We start from the raw sequence: 21905 nt of genomic DNA, 5'->3' as shown, positions 1-21905 counted from the left end.
GGACTTCCAGGAAAGAAGTTGGAATTTCAAAAAAGTGGTTCGGGTGAATTAGTGGGGGTAGAAAAGATCAAGGTTTTGGATTGCGGAAGATAAGAGATGGTGGTGAACAGCCGTTTTAAAGACCTGGAGGGTGGAGTGGGATTGAAGAGAGTGAGGGAGTTTGTTCCAGAGGCGGGAGAAAAGAGGAATGAAGGAGTGAAGGTGAACAGAGAGCCTTGATTTTGGCAATTTCACCATAAGAGGGTTGCTGGACCTTAACGACATGAAAAATTACTGTCCTGTGGCGGACACGAAAGCTCACTGGCGCGAGGGCATCATTCCGCGTACCAAGTGGGCGGCGGCCTCGCCCGAGGGGTAGGCGTGGCCACGGGATATACACCGGGCGCGCAGCCCGGAGCGCTCCAGTGCTACAGTGAGCTCTTATAATAAAGACTCAATGAACTTACCGCGTTGTCCACTTCCTCCTTGTTATACAAGTAGCGCGCATAGCACCGCGCTTCATTGGTGACCCTCCGACGTTCTGGTTAGCCGTCGCTGACCACCCGAACACGCCACAGCAATGGCAACCAACGCGGTCCAAATCAAACTCCCCGAGTTCTGGGAGACGCAAGCCGAAGTTTGGTTCCTGCAGGCAGAAGCCCAGTTCCGACTTCGAGGCATCACGGTGGACGAGACCAGGTACTGCCACGTGGTCGCCTCCCTCGGGCCCGGCACGGCCGCCCGCGTCGTGTCGGTCCTGAGGAACCCACTGGCCGACGGCAGGTACGAGGCGATCAAGCGTCTCCTCCTCGCCACGTTCGGCCTCACGGTGGACGCACGGGCCGACCGCCTCCTGGACCTCCCCGAGCTCGGTGACACGTGACCGTCGGTCGGCATGGACCATATGCTGTCGTTGATGGGCGACGAAACCCCGGACGCTTTATTCCGGGCGTTATTTCGACGCCAGCTGCCGGCACGAGTCCGCCTCGCGTTGGCCGGTTCCGCGACGACGGAACCCCGAGCTCTCGCTGCCGAGGCCGACAGGTCCTTCGCGGCTTTGGACACGCAGGCGAGTTTTGGCGCGGCCGCCGCGGCTCTCGGGGCTGACCCTGATGCTGATGCACCACACCTCGTGGATCTCGAGGCTGATGCGCACTTCGTGTCCGCCGCCACGCCCCGCCCACCGCCGCCGCCGCGGAGAAAACCGCGGCCTCCGCCGCCTTTGCCGCAAACCTGGTGTTTTTTTCCACGCCCAGTTCGGCCACAAGGCTCGGCAATGTCGCCCGCCGTGCTCATTCAGCAGGTCAGGAAACGCCGGGCCGGCCCTCGATAGTGGCACTGAGCGCCGGCCGTTCAAACAGCCGACTGTTCATCACGGACACCTTATCCGGGCGCCGTTACCTGTGCGACACGGGAGCGCAGGTGAGTGTCGTTCCCGCCGGTACGTCCGACAAGCAGTCCACAGGCCGGGGCCCCACGCTGCTTGCTGCCAACGGTACGTCAATTCGCACATACGGAAAACGCTGCCTTTCTCTGCGGTTCGGAGGGCAGGTTTTCCGGTGGTCATTCGTCACTGCCGATGTGCCTATGGCACTGCTTGGCGTGGACTTCCTCTGTGCCAATGGCCTGTTGGTGGACGTAAAGCACAGAAGGCTTGTCCAGGCTGAGACGTTCAGCTCGCTCGCTTGCGCACTGCACGCCTCGTTGAGCAGCTCCCGGAGCGGCTCATCGAGCGGCTCGCCGAGCGGCTTGCTGAGCGGTTCGGTTCCGGCCAGGTTCATCTGTACGCTTCCGGCAACGAACGAATTCACCCGCCTCCTCGCCGGTTTCCCGGCCCTCACGCGGCCCACCTTCTCGGCGGGGGCCGTCAAGCACGGGGTGGAACACCACATCCCCACTGCCGGGCCACCGGTCTACGCCCGGGCACGCCACCTCGAGCCGACGAAGCTCGCGGTAGCTAAAGCGGAGTTTGCTACGCTGGAGCGGCTCGGCATCGTGCGGCACTCAGAGAGTGCTTGGGCGTCGCCGCTCCACATCGTGCCAAAGCCCGGCAGGGGATGGCGACCGTGCGGGGACTACCGGCGCCTCAACGACGCCACCACCCCCGACCGCTACCCCGTCCCCCACATTCAGGACTTCTCCGCCCGGTTGGCGGGCATGTCCTTCTTTTCGAAGGTGGACCTCATACGCGGCTACCATCAGGTCCCCGTCAGGCCGGAGGACATCCCGAAGACGGCGGTCATCACGACATTCGGACTTTTCAAATTTCTTCGAATGCCCTTCGGGTTGGAAAATGCGGCTCAGGCGTTCCAGCGACTAATGGACAGCGTCTTGCGCGACTTGGATTTCGCCTACGTCTACCTGGACGACATCCTCGTCGCCAGCGTGTCCCGCAAAGAGCACCTACACCATCTCCGCACGCTCTTCGAACGTCTGGGCCAGCATGGCCTCATCGTGAACCCCGCCAAGTGCCGGTTCGGCGTCGCCGACATCGACTTTTTGGGGCACCGCGTCACCAGGCACGGGGCCGTCCCCCTACCGGCCAAGGTGGAGGCGGTGAAGGGGTTTCCGCGCCCCCGCACGATCAAGGGGCTCCAGGAGTTCCTGGGCATGGGGAAGTTTTACCATCGGTTCCTGCCCCACATCGCCCAGCTCCTGCACACCTTGCACGAGGCCCTCCGAAGCAAGCCGGGCAAAGGTGACGTTACCTGGACCGAGCAGATGGACGCGGCGTTCGCGGGCGTGAAGCTCGCCTTGGCTAACGCCACCATGCTCACGCACCCGGCGCCCGATGCACCGATCGCCCTCACCACCGACGCCTCGGACTACGCGGTGGGTGCGGTGCACGAGCAATGGGTGCGTGGTGCTTGGCAACCGCTGGCGTTCTTCAGCCGGCAGCTTCGCCCGCCCGAACGCCGTTATAGTACCTTCGACCGCGTGTTGCTCGGGCTGCACCTGGCGGTCAGGCACTTCCGCCATCTGCTCGAGGGCCGTGCGTTCACGGCCTTCGTCGACCACAAGCCACTGGTCTTCGCGATGGGCAAGGTCGCCGAGCCGTGGTCGGCCCGGCAGCAGCGTCACCTCTTGGCCGTGTCCGAATATACAATGGACATCCGGCAAGTCGCGGGGAAGGACAACCCAGTGGCGGATTGCCTTTCCCGGTCCGTCGCCCACGCAGTCCACCTTGGCATCGACTATGCCCGGATGGCGGCGGACCAGGACGCCGACCCCGGCGTCCAGGCCTTGCGGACCGCCATCACGGGCCTCCGCGTCACCGAGGTGCCATTCGACAGTGCGGGCACGGCCCTCTTGTGCGACGTCTCCCTCGGGCGGCCTCGCCCCATCGTGCCCGCGGGCTGGCAGCGCCAGGTTTTTGACGCCATCCACGGCCTGTCCCACCCGGGCACGAAGGCCTCCCAGAGGTTGGTTACCGACAAGTTTGTCTGGCATGGCCTCCGGAAGGCCGTCCCCGGCTGGACCAGGACGTGCCTCGCGTGCCAGCGCGCGAAGGTGCAACGGCACACCCAGGCCCCATTGGCCCCGTTTACGGTGCCGGAACGTAGGGTCGACCATGTGCACGTGGACCTGGTGGGACCTCTGCCCCCCTCGCAGGGTTTCACCCATGTCCTGACAATGGTGGACCGCACCACCCGGTGGCCGGAGGCCGTGCCTTTGGCGACGGCGGCGGACGTCGCGCAGGCGTTCATCGCCACCTGGGTCGCCCGGTTCGGCGCCCCCTCGGACATCTCGTCCGACCGCGGTCGCCAGTTCACCTCGGAGCTCTGGGGGGCGGTCGCGCGGGGGCTCGGGGTCCAGCTGCACCGAACCACGGCCTACCACCCCCAGGCCAACGGCCTGTGCGAGCGGTTCAACCGCTCGTTGAAGGCCGCGCTCCGTGCCACCCTCCGTGACGGCGGCTGGGTCGACAGGCTCCCCTGGATCCTGCTGGGCCTCCGGACGGCGCCCAAGGACGACCTGCGCACATCCGCGGCAGAGTTGGTCTTCGGACAACCGCTGCGGGTGCCGGGCGAGTTCCTCCCCGACCCCACGGCACCATGGTCCGCGGCGCAGGAGCGCTCCGCGCTGCAGGAGACAGCCCGGAGGTTCGCCCCGGTGCCGACGGCGCACCACGGGCACCCGCCTACGCACGTCGCCCCGGAGCTTCGCACCGCGGAGTACATCTTCATCCTGCACGACGCCCACCGGACACCGCTGCGGCCCCCGTACGACGGGCCTTTCCACGTGCTGGAGACCGGGGTGAAACATTTCACCTTGGACATCGGCGGTACTCCCGACTGCGTCTCGGTGGATCGCCCCAGCTGGCATCCCTGCACCCCGGACGCCGCCAGTCGCCAGAGGGCGCTTCGGCCGGGTCATCCGTTTGCCCCGCAAACTGGCCCTCCAGGTGCGCGGGAATTCTGGGGGGGCGCGTGTGGCAGACACGAAAGCTCACTGGCGCGAGGGCATCATTCCGTGCACCAAGTGGGCGGCGGCCACGCCCGAGGGGTAGGCGTGGCCGCGGGATATACACCGGGCGCGCAGCCCGGAGCGCTCCAGTGCTACAGTGAGCTCTTATAATAAAGACCCAATGAACTTACCGCGTTGTCCGCTTCCTCCTTGTTATACAAGTAGCGCGCGTAGCACCGCGCTACGCGGATTGAAGAGAGTGAGGGAGTTTGTTCCAGAGGCGGGAGAAAAGAGGAATGAAGGAGTGAAGGTGAACAGAGAGCCTTGATTTTGGCAATTTCACCATAAGAGGGTTGCTGGACCTTAACGACATGAAAAATTCCTGTCCTATCTCCAACCTGTCTTTCCTGTCAAAGATCACAGAAAGAATTGTGCTATCACAGATGAGTGACCATCTAGTTTCAAATAATATTTTCAATTCTCGCCAGTCAGCATATAGACCAGGCCATAGCACCGAGACCGCTCTCCTAAGAATAACCAATGATCTTCTGACCTCTCTTGACTGTGGTAAGGTTTCCGTTCTTGCTCTTTTGGACTTGTCTGCCGCCTTTGACACGATTGACCATAGTGTCTTAATTCGTCGTCTTGAAATCACATTTGGTATAACTGGTACTCCCCTTTCTTGGCTGATGTCCTATCTTACTGATAGAGTGCAAACAGTTGTTGTCAAAGGCCAGAAATCAGCCCCTTCTCCGCTTTCCTTTGGCGTTCCCCAGGGCTCAGTCCTGGGACCTATCCTCTTTCTTTTGTACACTCAGCCTCTATTTGATCTTGTTGCCAGACATTGAGTTGATCACCACGCCTTTGCGGACGACAATCAGCTGTACAAAGGAAGCACGATTCAACAAATCGTGCCCACTGTTGAAGTGTTAGAAGGCTGTATTGCCGACGTGAAGGCGTGGATGACCCAAAACAAACTTCAGCTGAACGATGCTAAAACAGAGTCTATGATTGTAAGATCGCACAGATGTCCTCTACAATGTTCACTTCCTACCACTATTCATGTTGGTGAAACCGATGTAAACTTTGTTTCGTCGGCCAAGAACCTTGGTGTGGTTTTCGACTGTAACATGACATTTTCCAAGCAAGTACTTCAAACTTGCAAATCAGCATACTTTCAGCTGCGAAAGATCGCATCCATTCGCCACTTTCTTACTCCTCAAGCTGCTCTAACTCTGGTCTGTGCCCTTGTCCTCTCAAGGCTAGACTATTGTAATTCTTTGTATGCTGGCTGCCCTCAGTTTCTCTTGGATAAGTTACAAAAGGTTCAAAACTCTGCCGCTCGTCTTGTCTGTAAGGCGAAGAGGTCTGACCATGTTACTCCGCTTCTTGAATCTTTACACCGGCTGCCTGTCTCTGCTCGTGTGCAATACAAAATTTGCACACTATGTTATAAATCATTGTGTGGAGCGGGACCTCACTATCTCTCCGATTTGCTCACTCTCTATGAACCTCGGCGACGGCTTCGTTCAAGCGACGACTCTATGACCTTAGAGCCGCCGCGCACCAGCACCAAGTCATTTGGCGAGAAATCCTTTCCTTTGCTGCACCTCTGCTCTGGAATGACTTGCCTTCCTCTGTTCGACATGTTGACTCTCTTCCTGCCTTTAAAAGCTCCCTCAAAACCGATCTGTTTCACAAGTCTTTCAAAGTCTAAGTCCTGTTTTCCCTTTGGTTTGAGGTGGGACAGAGATCGAGAGTATGTCTGTGTACGTGTGCGGGGGAGGGAGGAGAGGAGGAGGGGGAGTACACATCTGTGGGTTTTGAATGGGGAGGGAGAGGAATAGGGCAAGAGTGAAGGTGTGTCTGTGTGTGTGTATGTTTGTGTGTGGTGTGTGTGCGGTGTGTGTGCGTTCGCATGATAATGTAAAGCGCCATGAGGGTAGTTTACTCTGCTTGATGGGGCTATATAAGACTCCTTTATTATTATTATATATATATATATTATATATACATAAACTTTATGGACTGTGAATGACCCCACAATATGATGGGGATAATTGTGGCAATATTAATAGTAGTTGTAGTGAGCCACTAATTGTATCCATTTGTTGAGAATTTGCATTCCATATCATAGGGAAATAGTATCTGGAACTGTCATACAGGTGTCAGTACCACATCCAGTACTTTTTGCAACAACAGGCTATATAAGCATCCATTTATAGACGTCTTGAATAACTGTTTGCACATCATACTGAGGATCATCATGCTAAGCTGAGGGTTAGGCAAATAGCAGGGAAGAAAAAGAAAGGATGCGTTTGTGAGAACGTACCAGGAAATGTATTGGCTTAATTAAACTGGCGACTGTTATCATGCAAAGGTCTGTAGGTGAACATTGGAAGATGGCGTCACATCCCCATAGTCGAATAACATCATATTTCTTAATGGTGGCATTACAAAGTAATCATGCTACTGGATGACCCCACCATCTCTTCCAATGAGGTTTTTTATGTATGTGGTGCCTCACACTCCATGTTGTGCCCATAATGATATGCACGTTTCGGTGTCCAATCAGATTATCTCACTATAATTCACCAAAATTCCGTCTGTCCGTTTGAAGGTCCGCAAAAACGGCTCAACCAATCGCAACGATATTTTGGGTGGGTATTCCTGGGACCCCTGGGAGTACAACAACAACAACAAAAACATGCATTTTAAGGCCACTTTCCCTGCTAGAGCGGAGGTTAGCCTTGCGGTCCCCATGACAATCTTCTCCATTTTGCCCTATTTTCTGCATCTCCCCTTGTTAACCCCCTTGCCCGCATTTCTTCTTCCACCATCTTTAGCCAAGTCTTTCTCGGTCTTCCCCGTCCTCTACTTCCTTCTACATTCATTTCCATCACTCTTCTCAACCAGTCACTTTCATCCTTCCTCAACACATGACCAAACCATCTCAACCTGTTCCTCTTCACAGCATCAATCACAGGCTCTATTCCCATCATCTTTCGCAATTCATCATTTATCTTCCTCTCTCTCTCAACGATACTCCGCACATCCATCGAACCATTCGCATTTCCACCCTTTCCAACCTTCGTTGCTGCTCTACGTTCATTACCCATGTCTCGCTCCCATAAATCATAACACTTCTCACACATGCAGCATACACCTTTCCCTTCAGCTTCAGCGACACTCTCCTCCTCATCAGCACGCCACTCAGTTCCTGAAACTTCTTCCATGCACATCTCACTCGAGCAACCGTTGCCGAGTCTGATCCACCTTCTCCATTCAGCATGTCTCCGAGGTAGCAAAATGTTTTCACACCTTCCACCTTCACGCCGTCGCCAAGATCCTACTCAACATTTCCTCCATCTGCAGCTCCCTCTGTGCACACCTTACATTTGAATGTAGCTGCCACACTGGTTAATGACCCTCTCAGACCACTACATTTTTGATGAACCCACTCAGCGCACATTGCACATTGAATGGACTTCACTCCGACACCCTTCCTGCACACAGCACAGGGCCACTTCCCAGTTCTTTCCACCTCACCACATGCTTTGCCACTTGCCATCACCTCCGTCTTTCCGATATTCACCTTCAGACCTTTTGTCTCCATACATTCCTTCCACTTGTTCATCTTTTCCTTCAGTCCATCCATACTTTCCGCAATTAACACCAGATCATCTGCATACAACAACTCCCACGGTAAACCCTCCTTTACGTTCCGAGCCAGCACCTCCATCACAGCTACAAATAGTAGTGGACTTAGTACCGACCCCTGATGCACTCTCACCTTCACCTCAAACTCACCACTGTTCCCGTCCTTCGTCCTTACAGCTGTGCGCGCTCTTTTGTACATTGCCATCACTACTCTGATCAACCATTCCTCCACTCCTAACTTCCTCATTGCCCATGTCAATACTTTGCGTGGAACCCTATCGAATGCTTTCTCCAGATCAACAAACCCAAGAAACAACTTCTTCCTCTTCTCCATGTACTTCTCCTGCAACTGCCTCACAATACAAAGTGCGTCTGTCGTTCCTCTTCCTGGCATAAATCCAAACTGCATTTCGTCGATCTTCACTTTCTTCCTTATCCTCCTCTCCAACACCCTTTCCAATACCTTCATTCCATGCTCCAATAACTTTATCGCTCGGTACGAGCCACACTCTAGACTCTAGAGGGTCACCTTTCCCCTTGTATAGAGGGACGAGGGTACTCAGTTCCCAATCCACTGGAATGCGGCCTTCTTTCACCACCAGATTACAGATCTCTGTCATTCTCTTCACACCCTAACTTCGTGCTGCCTTCAACATATCTCCCACAACTCCCGTCGGCCCTCCCGCTTTTCTACTCTTCATTGCTTTTATCGTTTCCTCAACTCCCTTCTCAGTTATCTTCTCTGCCGGTCCTAAAACTGGGTTACTCTCTATGTTGCCATCCCATTCATTCTCTGTATTCAACAGTATTTCCATATATCTTTTCCATCTTCCTTTAATTCCATCTGGGTCCACAACGATTTGTCCCACTTCATCCTTCAAGCAACTCACCCCCATCACATCACACCTCTCTTTCGCTATCTGCTTTGCAATCCTGATTACTGCTCTCTGACCCTCTTCCGAATCCAAGCGTTCTCCGAACATTTTCCTACATGCCTCCTGCGCCTTTGCTACCTCTTTCTTTGCAGCCTTCTTGGCTGCCTTATAACTTTCATGCTCTGCTGTTTCTGCTCCCGTACCCTTCGCCTTCTGCCACGCCTTGAACTTCTTCCTCTTCTTGTCAATCCTCTTTCCAACTTCATCATCCCACCACCATGTTTCCGAGTGCCTCGGTGGTCCTTTTGTCCATCCACATACCTCACCAACGGCTCCCAACAGACTATTTATTTTTGGTTTAGTTTTGGTACGATCAGTTTGTGTTGAAGAGGCTCCTCGATCACTGAGTGTGGTTTTTATTTTATTATTTAGTCTGAGAGGAACCGCGGGTTCAGACACTTGGTGCAGGCATCTGGCGGAGTATTGGGAGGTTTTGCCTGCGAAGGAGCGTCTTGGAACCTCGGTGATGTCGAGAGATAAGATTATGAGGAGAAGAATGAGCACCCTGGACACATCATGAACCATCCCGTGATGCCATTAGCTCACTCAGCCCTGGAACGAGGCATGACCAACGCATGGGACGGACGCAGCCGGAGGTGACAAGAGGCGTAGGTTCAGAGAGATCAAGCACCTGTAACACCGTCACTTCCCAGACGTTTACCCTGGGAGTAAAATAGGCTATATTGTTTTTCCAGTTTTGCAAGTTTTCCAATTTTCCAAACACGATGGAATAATATTTACCGATATGAACAGTGATGTGGCTTTTGTTGAAATTCTACAAATACTGTTTAGATTTTGATGACAATTATGAACCTGCCGCGAATGCTGAAGTGCACAGATGATGGCAATGCACGGGTTTGATCATATCCCAATACAACCGTCATTTAATCGTCATGTTAAATCGTTAAACGTTAATCGTGTGAATCATTTTGTTAAAGTATCATTTGATGATTGGAATTGAGTGAATAAAATTACGATTTTGAATTCGTAATTGTATTCACCCAACCGTACGGAACTTCACATCAGGATTTAAATATTTGTTTATGTCACGAATGTTGTTAAAAGCTAATTTTTTATATTAATGTTATTTCATTTGTGATTGGAGTTGTGCTGTTTGGATTGAAAAAAGAGATATCGAGTTCAAGTGAATGACGAAATGCCGTGACGGTTTTACGTTCTAAACGTGAAATTCGCAGATCACCATATGCAGATTCGCCATTGACTGGGTAGGGAACACACATACCTGTTTGTTTGCCAACGGGTACGTTTTTCATAGAAGCCCTTCACGAACTTGCTGTCCATGTCTGACGTGCGACTGAAGGTGCTGCAGGAATGTGGAATTTATTGGTTTCATGCTTTCGCATTGGCCGTTTCTGCATTGTCTGTTTGCTTCTGGCCTCCCACCCGTGCATAGCACGAGTACCTCACTAGTTAATAACACATATTATCTTTCAAGGAATTTCAACGCAGAAGGAGGCCATTGGGCCTATCAAAGCCTGCACTAGTATTTCCAACTTATGGTTGTTTGTCCATGCTCTATCTTTTTTAATGCTGAGCATCAAGCAATGATCACTCGGTGCAACGGCAACATCAACCTGATTGGAAATTGGCCCTTTTGACCCCTTTCGCGATGGAATATCACATGCGGAACTGCACCGTTGAATTCAGCAGGTCTGAAATATTAGAAATCGCCCAATTCTACTCGTGTCCCAGAAGGTTCCGACGAAGTCCATTTCTGGCCACATGTCGAGCTATCAGCTCATGGCATAATTTAGGTCAACATTTTCTGGGAGTCACGTGGTCCCTGGAATGATTAATTAGGAAAAGATTTCCTTATGAGAGGAGGTATATCAACTTTATACTCAACACACACAATGGCTTTTCAAATTTCACCAGGGTACAAGTGCAAAGGATTACTGTTTTGAAAAGGTATCATTAGATATTTAATGTTGATACACAGTTTAAAGTACCTTCCAAATCCTTAATATAAAACTTAAAATATTGTAAAATAGAGGATTCTAAGTATATTTTGGGATTTCAAGCCTTGCCTTCCACGAGAGGATGCTCCTGCCACTTTGATCGATTTCACCATGTCTGTGATGAGAGCGTCTAAAACGGAAGTGATGAACTGATTCTTCTTTATCCCGGGACAACCTGTTACAAAAACCACAATGATACAAAACAATGAGGCATTTTCTCCTCTTTGTGCCAAACCGAAAAATGCTTGAACTTGTAAAAGTATTATCCATGACTTTTGCATCACCAATATAATAGTCAGGTTCACTATGTTTTTTCGTTCAAAATCATGGTAGATTAGCAAACCTATACATTTTTGGAAACGTTATTACATGGAAAATCTGAAAATCAATGTTTACATTTGCCAATTCCGACCAATTCGATTCGACCAATTCGACCAATTCGACCAATCGACCAATTCCATTCGACCATTCGACCAATCGCTTCGATCGACCATTCGACCAATTCGACCAATTCGATCGATTCGATTCGATTCGATTCATCGAATTCGATTCGATCGACCATTCGACCAATTCGATTTGCCAATCAATTTGACCGACCTTTGCTTGTGTGGAACGGACTGTGAAAACGATGCGGACTATATTGTCGGATACGACACACAGGACGGTGATGACGAACTCTAAATGGCATATTCTGTAATCGTGTATGTTTGATGCCATTGACTGCCTGTGTATATTTTGTCATTGACTGCCTGTGTAGATGTGAAGTTATACTGACTGCATGTGTATATATGATTTTGCTGACTGCCTGTGTATGTTTGGTGATATGAGTTATTGTGACACATTTTGATGTTATTAACTGCCTGTACAAAATGATAACATGTATTTGATTATGCAACTTATCGCGAATATAAAGACAGTATTTTGCAATTCAAAACCTTTGATTCGTGGCTTACCATTCCCCATAGCACTAATTTGATACTTTCATTGGATTCCTTGTCCCTGAAAATATAGGTTTAGTATATTTTTAAAGTTTTTAGGGTAATTAGAGGCAGAAATAGAACAAAATATGTATTTTACAGTGGCCATTTTGAAAATCCAAAATGGCCGCCATACAGGTATCTCTCCAAATGTAAACATTGATTTTTAGTTTCCTTATGCTATAACCTTTCCAAAAATGTATAGGTTTGCTAATCTACCATGATTTTCAACGAAATATAATTTATTGACATTGTGAACCTGACTATAAAGAAAAAGTATATCAGGGACCTTATTTGTCAATAATGTTTTGACATCGATATTGAAGGAACTGCGCTCCAACGCGAGTCGAAAGAATTGACGCGACCAAAGACGGAATTCGTCCGAGTTGCTTTATTGAAACAAAACAGCTCAGGTATTCTGACAAGCCCGTTTATCGGGCAGCAATATATATACACATTTATGTCGGGAAGTTTGCCCGGCAAAAGCTATACCGGGCATGCCCGGGTATCAAGGGCGAGCCTTGGAAAGGCGAGTCTGGACCTGCCCGGGCGTGTTTGGCTGCGGCCTGGCAAGTCGAGGCTGGGCATGCCCGGACGCTCTGGGCGAGCCCTGGAAAGGCGATAGCGGGCATGCCCGGACGCTCTGGGCGAGCCCTGGAAAGGCGATAGCGGGCATGCCCGGACGCTCTGGGCGAGCCCTGGAAAGGCGAGAGCGGGCATGCCCGGGAAAGACGAGACCGGGCGTGCCCGGGAGGTTCGGGCGTGCCCGGGAACAGTGAGTCCGGGCATGCCCGGGAGAGGCGCGTCTGGCCGTGTTCTGGCCGGTGCAAGGCGATTATGTACATCCAGCGGTAACCGCTACACACGCCCCTCCAGAATCGACCTGCACCGGCAGGGTCAATTTAAGGGGGGTCCGGATGACCCGGCCGAAGCGACCCCTGGAGGGTCGTGGGGAGGGGTCTGACGTGGTGGTGGGTGGTCGAGCGGGGGGAACTGTGGACGGGGGGCGGCCTCGCCGCGGAGGAAGGGCCAACCGTGGTGGTCGGTCGACGTCCATGTGCGCCGGTTTGAGGCGGTCCACAGAAATCCGGTCCGGCCGGCCGCCGAAGTCGACGATGAAAGACTTGTCGCCCCGTCGCAGGACCCGGAAGGGCCCGTCGTACGGCGGCCGGAGTGGCCCCCGGTGCGCGTCATGACGCACAAAGACGTACTCCGCTGTGCGAAGCGCAGGGGGGACGTAGGACTGGGGGCCACCGTGGCGGGACGTCGGCACGGGGGCAAATCGTCGGGCGGCCTCCTGGAGGTCCGAGCGCTGGCGAGCGGCGGACCAGGGACTGGTAGCGTCAGGCACGAATTCGCCCGGGACGCGGAGTGGCTGGCCGTAGACGAGCTCGGCGGCGGACGCCTGGAGGTCTTCCTTGGGGGCCGTGCGAAGGCCCAAAAGGACCCACGGCAGCCGGTCGGCCCAACCGTCGTCCTGAAGGCCGGCCATGAGTGCGGCCTTCATGGAGCGGTGAAACCGCTCGCACAACCCATTGGCTTGGGGGTGGTAGGCCGTGGTGCGGTGCAGCGTGACCCCCAACGAACGGGCGACCGCGCCCCAAAGCTCAGACGTGAACTGTGGGCCGCGGTCGGACGAGATGTCCGCTGGTGCGCCGAAGCGCGCGACCCAGGTGGCGATGAACGCCTGCGCCACGTCGGCGGTGGTGGTGGAGGTGAGGGGCACGGCCTCCGGCCACCTGGTGGTCCTGTCCACCATGGTGAGCAGGTGGGTGAACCCCCGCGAGGGGGGCAGGGGACCCACCAGGTCCATGTGGACGTGGTCGAAACGCCGTTCAGGCACGGCGAAAGGTGCCAGCGGGGCCTGGGTGTGGCGGTGGACCTTGGCTCGCTGGCAGGCCGTGCAGGCGTTGGCCCAGTCGCGGATGTTTCGTCGAAGGCCGTGCCAGACGAAACGCGCTGACACCAGCTTCTGAGAAGCTTTCCGGCCCGGGTGAGAAAGGTCGTGGATGGAGGCGAAGATGCGGCGCTGCCAGGAAACGGGCACGATGGGGCGAGGCTGGCCCTGGGAGACGTCGCAGAGCAGGACGGTGCCCGCGAAGGGGATGTCGACCAGGCGGAGGCCCGTGTCCGCCACGCGGAGTGCCTGCACCGAGGCGTCGGTGGTCTGGTCGGCCGCCATGAGCGTGAAGTCCACGCCGAGGTGGACCGCGTTCGCGCTGGCCCGCGAAAGGCAGTCGGCCACGGCGTTGTCTTTGCCGGCGACGTGCTGGATGTCCGTGGTGAACTCCGACACGGCGGAGAGGTGGCGCTGCTGGCGGGCCGACCACGGCTCCGTGACCTGAGCCATTGCGTAGACCAACGGCTTGTGGTCGACGAAAGCCGTGAACGGGCGGCCCTCCAGGAGGTGTCGGAAATGGCGAACGGCCAGGAATAGCCCGAGCAGCTCGCGGTCGAACGTGCTGTAGTTTAACTCGTTCGGCCGGAGTTGCCGGCTGAAAAAAGCGAGTGGCTGCCAAACCCCGTCCACCCATTGCTCATGGACGGCGCCCACCGTGTAGTTGGAGGCGTCCGTAGTGAGGGCGATGGGCGCGTTGAGCACCGGGTGAGCCAGCAGCGTTGCGTCGGCGAGGGCCCGTTTGGCACTGGCGAAAGCCGCGTCCATGGCCGCGGACCAAACAATGTCATGCTTGGCCGGCTTGCCCCGGAGGGCCTCGTAAAGGGGCCGCATGAGCTGAGCAGCGCGGGGCACGAATCGGTGATAAAAATTCACCATGCCGAGGAACTCTTGGAGGGCCTTGATGGAACGGGGACGCGGGAACGTGGTGATGGCCTCGACCTTGGTCGGCAGCGGCACGGCCCCGGTCTTGGTGATGCGGTGGCCCAAAAAGTCAACGGTCGTCGCGCCGAAGTGGCATTTGACCGGGTTGACAATTAAGCCGTGCTCGCTGAGGCGACCGAACAGTGTTCGGAGGTGGAGGAGGTGCTCGGCGCGGGACGTGCTGGCGACGAGGATGTCGTCCAAATAGACGAAAAGAAACGGCAGGTCGCGCAGCACGCCATCCGTCAAGCGCTGGAACGCCTGGGCCGCGTTCTTGAGGCCAAACGGCATCCGCAAAAATTCGAACAGGCCGAACGGCGTGATGACGGCCGTCTTCGGGACGTCGGCCGCCCGGACAGGTACCTGGTGGTAGCCCCGTATCAGGTCAATTTTCGAAAAGATGACCCGTCCCGCCAAACGGGCAGAAAAGTCCTGAATATGCGGGATCGGGTACCTGTCGGGGGTGGTAGCGTCATTGAGACGGCGGTAGTAGCCACACGGGCGCCATCCACCCCCCGGCTTTGGCACGATGTGCAGTGGCGAGGCCCACGCGCTATCGGAGCACCGCACGATGCCGAGGTGCTCCAACGCGTCGAATTCGGCCTTTGCCACGGCGAGCTTGGCTGGGTCGAGGCGGCGGGCCCTGGCGTAGACCGGCGGGCCCGTAGTGGGTATGTGGTGCTCGATCCCATGCCGCACCGCGACGGCCGAAAACGTCGGCCGCGTGAGGGCCGGGAATTCCACGAGCAGGCGAGCGAACTCGTTCGTTGCCGGGAGGGCGCACGCCAGTTCGGTCGGCGTGGAGCTGCTCATTGTGCACGCCAGGGAGCTGAAGGTCTCGGCGTGGACAAGGCGACGTCGTTTGACGTCGACCAGCAGCCCGTGCGCGCAGAGGAAGTCGGCGCCCAGCAAAGCCACGGGGACGCTGGCGGTAACAAAAGTCCATTGAAAGCGCTGGCTGCCGAAGCAGAGGGTGACGACGCGTGGGCCGAAAGTGCGTATGGCCGAGCCATTAGCAGCGACCAAAGAGGGGCCGCAAACTGCGTCCAGCCTGTCCTGCTCGGAGGCAGGTATGACGCTGAGTTGGGCGCCGGTGTCGCACAGGAAACGCCGTCCAGACGCTTTGTCCCGAATAAACAGCAAGTTGCCCGAGTGGCCGGCGCTCATGGCTGGGAATGAACGCCGGCCCGGCCATTTCCCGACCTGCCGAAAGTGCACGGGGGCCGGCACGTCCGAGCCTTGTGGCCGAACCTGGCGTGGTAATAACACCACGCCCGGTCAGGTGGAGGCCCCGGCCGTCGTGTCGGGAGCGGGCGGTGCGGCGTGGCGGCCGCCAGTTGCACCGGCAGTTCGGCCTCCAACCGCGCAGGGCGCTCGGGCGTCGTGGGCGTCGCCTCGGACGGCGGCGGGCTCCAGGTAACCGCGCCGATGTGCTGGCCCGCCGAGGAGATCTTATCGGCTTCCCTGGCGAGGGCGCGGGAATCCGTGATCAACGTGCCAGCCAGGGCGAGGCGTACCGGGTTAGGTAGCTGACGGAGGAACAGCTCCCGGAACAGGAATGCCGGAGAGTGCTCGCCGAGCAACGAGAGCATATAGTCCATGCGCTCGGACGGGCGCGTGTCGCCGAGCTCGGGCAGGTCAAGCAGGCGCCGTGCACGTGCTGCCGGTGAGAGGGCGAAAGCGCCGAGGAGGAGCGTCTTCAGCGCGTCGTATTTGTCAGCAGCCGGCGGGTGCTGGAGGAGGCTCAAGGCGCGGGCTGCGGTGGCGGAACCGAGCGCCGCCACAACATGGTGGAAGCGGGTGTCGTCCGCGGTGATGCCTCGCAGGGCGAACTGGGAGTCCGCCTGGGCGAACCAAACAGCCGCGTGAGCCTCCCAGAAGGTAGGCAGTTTAAGCGTCACTGCCGTATCCATGTCGGTAGGTCACCAATGAAGGAACTGCGCTCCAACGCGAGTCGAAAGAATTGACGCGACCAAAGACGGAATTCGTCCGAGTTGCTTTATTGAAACAAAACAGCTCAGGTATTCTGACAAGCCCGTTTTTCGGGCAACAATATATATACACATTTATGTCGGGAAGTTTGCCCGGCAAAAGCTATACCGGGCATGCCCGGGTATCAAGGGCGAGCCTTGGAAAGGCGAGTCTGGACCTGCCCGGGCGTGTTTGGCTGCGGCCTGGCAAGTCGAGGCTGGGCATGCCCGGGCGCTCTGGGCGAGCACTGGAAAGGCGATAGCGGGCATGCCCGGACGCTCTGGGTGAGCCCTGAAAAGGCGATAGCGGGCATGCCCGGACGCTTTGGGCGAACACTTGAAAGGCGATAGCGGGCATGCCCGGACGCTCTGGGCGAGCCCTGGAAAGGCGAGAGCGGGCATGCCCGGGAAAGACGAGACCGGGCGTGCCCGGGAGGTTCGGGCGTGCCCGGGAACAGTGAGTCCGGGCATGCCCGGGAGAGGCGCGTCTGGCCGTGTTCTGGCCGGTGCAAGGCGATTATGTACATCCAGCGGTAACCGCTACAATATGAAGGATAATAAAACAAGGAACAAGGAAATCTCTCCCAAAGGTTTACACAACATACTGTTCCTCTGCCCTAATTAAGAGACTAATTAGATGACATTCCTCAACCCTAATTAAGAGACTAATTAGATAACATTCCTCCACCCTAATTAAGAGACTAATTAGATAACATACCTCCACCCTAATTAAGAGACTAATTAGATAACATACCTCCACCCTAATTAAGAGACTAATTAGATAACATACCTCCACCCTAATTAAGAGACTAATTAGATAACATACCTCCACCCTAATTAAGAGACTAATTAGATAACATTCCTCCACCCTAATTAAGAGACTAATTAGATAACATTCCTCCACCCTAATTAAGAGACTAATTAGATAACATACCTCCACCCTAATGAAGAGACTAATTAGATAACATACCTCCACCCTAATTAAGAGACTAATTAGATAACATTCCTCCACCCTAATTAAGGGACTAATTAGATAACATACCTCCACCCTAATTAAGAGACTAATTAGATAACATACCTCCACCCTAATTAAGAGACTAATTAGATAACATACCTCCACCCTAATTAAGAGACTAATTAGATAACATACCTCCACCCTAATTAACAGACTAATTAGATAACATACCTCCACCCTAATTAAGAGACTAATTAGATAACATACCTCCACCCTAATTAAGAGACTAATTAGAAAACATTCCTCCACCCTAATTAAGAGACTAATTACATAACATACCTCCACCCTAATGAAGAGACTAATTAGATAACATACCTCCACCCTAATTAAGAGACTAATTAGATAACATACCTCCACCCTAATTAAGAGACTAATTAGAAAACATTCCTCCACCCTAATTAAGAGACTAATTAGATAACATTCCTCCACCCTAATGAAGAGACTAATTAGAAAACATTCCTCCACCCTAATTAAGAGACTAATTAGATAACATTCCTCCACCCTAATGAAGAGACTAATTAGAAGACATACCTCCACCCGAATGAAGAGACTAATTAGAAGACATTCCTCCACCCTAATTAAGAGACTAATTCGATGACATACCTCCACCCTAATCAAGACTAATTAGAAAACATTCCTCCACCTTAATTAAGAGACTAATTAGATAACATTCCTCCACCCTAATTAAGAGACTAATTAGATAACATACCTCCACCCTAATTAAGAGACTAATTAGATAACATTCCTCCACCCTAATTAAGAGACTAATTATAAAACATTCCTCCACCCTAATTAAGAGACTAATTAGAAAACATTCCTCCACCCTAATTAAGAGACTAATTAGAAAACATACCTCCACCCTAATTAAGAGACTAATTAGATAACATTCCTCCTCCCTAATTAAGAGACTAATTAGATAACATTCCTCCACCCTAATTAAGAGACTAATTAGATAACATACCTCCACCCTAATTAAGAGACTAATTAGATAACATTCCTCCACCCTAATTAAGAGACTAATTAGAAAACATTCCTCCACCCTAATTAAGAGACTAATTAGAAAACATTCCTCCACCCTAATTAAGAGACTAATTAGAAAACATACCTCCACCCTAATTAAGAGACGAATTAGAAAACATTCCTCCACCCTAATTAAGAGACTAATTAGATAACATACCTCCACCCTAATTAAGAGACTAATTAGATAACATTCCTCCTCCCTAATTAAGAGACTAATTAGATAACATTCCTCCACCCTAATTAAGAGACTAATTAGATAACATTCCTCCACCCTAATTAAGAGACTAATTAGATAACATTCCTCCGCCCTAATTAAGAGACTAATTAGAAAACATTCCTCCACCCTAATTAAGAGACTAATTAGATTACATTCATCAACCCTAATTAAGAGACTAATTAGATAACATACCTCCACCCGAATTAAGAGACTAATTAGATAACATTCCTCCACCCTAATTAAGAGACTAATTAGATAACATTCCTCCACCCTAATTAAGAGACTAGTTAGATAACATACCTCCACCCTAATTAAGAGACTAATTAGATAACATACCTCCACCCTAATTAAGAGACTAATTAGACAACATACCTCCACCCTAATTAAGAGACTAATTAGATAACATACCTCCACCCTAATTAAGAGACTAATTAGATAACATACCTCCACCCTAATTAAGAGACTAATTAGATAACATACCTCCACCCTAATTAAGAGACTAATTAGATAACATACCTCCACCCTAATTAAGAGACTAATTAGATAACATACCTCCACCCTAATTAAGAGACTAATTAGATAACATACCTCCACCCTAATTAAGAGACTAATTAGATAACATTCCTCCACCCTAATTAAGAGACTAATTAGATAACATTCCTCAACCCTAATTAAGAGACTAATTAGATAACATTCCTCAACCCTAATTAAGAGACTAATTAGATAACATACCTCCACCCTAATTAAGAGACTAATTAGATAACATTCCTCCACCATAATTAAGAGACTAATGAGATAACATTCCTCCACCCTAATTAAGAGACTAATTAGATAACATACCTCCACCCTAATTAAGAGACTAATTAGATAACATACCTCCACCCTAATTAAGAGCCTAATTAGATAACATACCTCCACCCTAATTAAGAGACTAATTAGATAACATACCTCCACCCTAATTAAGACTAATTAGATAACATTCCTCCACCCTAATTAAGAGACTAATTAGATAACATACCTCCACCCTAATTAAGAGACTAATTAGATAACATTCCTCCACCCTAATTAAGAGACTAATTAGATAACATTCCTCCACCCTAATTAAGAGACTAATTAGATGACATTCCTCCACCCTAATTAAGAGACTAATTGGATAACATTCCTCCACCCTAATTAAGAGACTAATTAGAAAACATTCCTCAACCATAATTAAGAGACTAATTAGATAACATTCCTCCACCCTAATTAAGAGACTAATTGGATAACATTTCTCCACCCTAATTAAGAGACTAATTAGAAAACATTCCTCAACCCTAATTAAGAGACTAATTGGATAACATTCCTCCACCCAAATTAAGACACTAATTGGATAACATTCCTCCACCCTAATTAAGAGACTAATTAGAAAACATTCCTCCACCCTAATTAAGAGACTAATTAGGACTTCCGTTTCCGGTCTTGCTGGCGAGGGTTCGTTTTTTCGCAGCTCCACACGCTCTCCATCGAAATCGAAGTTAAGTAATTGTTCCCATTTGTATTTTCGTTATAACTGTATTTATTTTATGGTGTATGTACGTATATTGTCCCGACGAAGATTTTCGGTGCAAATCTTTCATACCTGTATTGAAAATCGTGTTAATTCGTGTCGTGTCTTGAGGCCTTGTACAGTGAACACTGTACAACCTTGAGGCTTTGTTGTTCTCTCAGCGGTCCGTCGTTTGTGAAACCAATAACTTTCGTTCTCTGTTTTCCCAGTCTTTCCACCCCAAAGCCTACTTCCTTATGTAAATCTCAACTCAAAAAAACAAAAAAAATAAGACATTACCTTCTCTGTGCTCATTCGTTTATTCATTCTTATTCGTTCGTTCGTTCTTCGACCACGTGTTTCTCCCCCATTTCCCCAGATAGATTGTCAAATTTCAACTCGTTATTTTATCGTCCATGCGTTATTGTTTGATTATAGTTAGTTTTGGTTTGAATTACCTGTAACTCGTAATTAATTAATCGTGTTCTGCTCCTCGTGTGTGGCCTTGTAGTTGTACCCCCGTCGGTGTTTTGTTAACTTAAGCGTGTTTTGCTTGGCTCTTGGTTTTTTCCCTTCTACCCCGAACAAGATCCCTGGTGTTGGGCTAGCGGCTAGGGTGCCGGCTTAGGATCCTAGGATCCTGGGTTCGAATCTCGGTCGTTCGCCGAATTAATGCCAGGGGGGTTGACTCAGTCTGTCATCCTTCCGAGGTCGGCTAATTGAGTACCAGTTCACTGGTAATTCCCTGTTTGTCGTTGAAGGCGGCAAAAAGGGTTGGCGTCAGGAAGGGCATCCGGCCGTAAAACATTGCTTCAAAAAGGGGACCAAAAAACAACAACTACCACGGTCCCCGAAAAGGCCAACCCCCGCTTTGCGGGGAAAAATGGCCTCTAAACGGTGTTTTTTTTTTACCCCGAACATAATACTCTGTCTAACGTTCTAAATCCCAACCCCCCCCCCCCCCCCCAAAAACAAACAAACAAAAAAAAAAAAACATTTATTTTCCTTTCTCCACGTGAACTGTTGTCTCATCCTGTATTTTCTGTCCAGGTGTGCTGTTCGCCCCGCCCCCATTATCTCCTTGCCATCCACCGTTTGCCCTGTTCACGTGACTCGTGGTGGTCCCTCTCGGCTCTCCCCCCGTTGGTATTTTGTGCATAGAAGAATGTTCACAGTTCTGTTTAAATATTATTTAAATATGTTTAACCTTTCCCCTTCAGTGTTTTATTCAGTGGGATATTACAACACGCTGTTTTTCTTCCTATTTAAAAGGCTTTTCTCAATTTCCTCTCCAACTCATTCCATGTCAAAAAAAAGAAATTCAATATCTTATACGTCTCCCTCACTACATGGTCTAAATTCACATTCATTCCATCCCTCCTCCATCGTTCTGAATCGGA

At 51.7% G+C, this 21905-nt stretch overlaps 1 protein-coding gene across 1 annotated transcript in view; it reads right to left on the bottom strand.

Annotated features, from left to right (window-relative positions):
• Nucleotides 1-21905, bottom strand: part of LOC137429047 (SPARC-related modular calcium-binding protein 1) — a gene marked incomplete in the record, with an annotated part of 356175 nt that overhangs the window by 56305 nt on the left and 277965 nt on the right. Inside the window, 1 exon segment of the mRNA XM_078781008.1 lies at nucleotides 11030-11135. Coding sequence (XP_078637134.1) covers nucleotides 11030-11135 — 106 coding nt within the window.

Source organism: Myxine glutinosa, chromosome 6 (genome assembly GCF_964187855.1).
Source record: "Myxine glutinosa chromosome 6, kmMyxGlut1.1, whole genome shotgun sequence".
Lineage (NCBI taxonomy): Eukaryota > Metazoa > Chordata > Myxini > Myxiniformes > Myxinidae > Myxine > Myxine glutinosa.
Note: the sequence above shows the minus strand (reverse complement) of the source record. Positions and strands in the feature narration are given on the sequence as shown.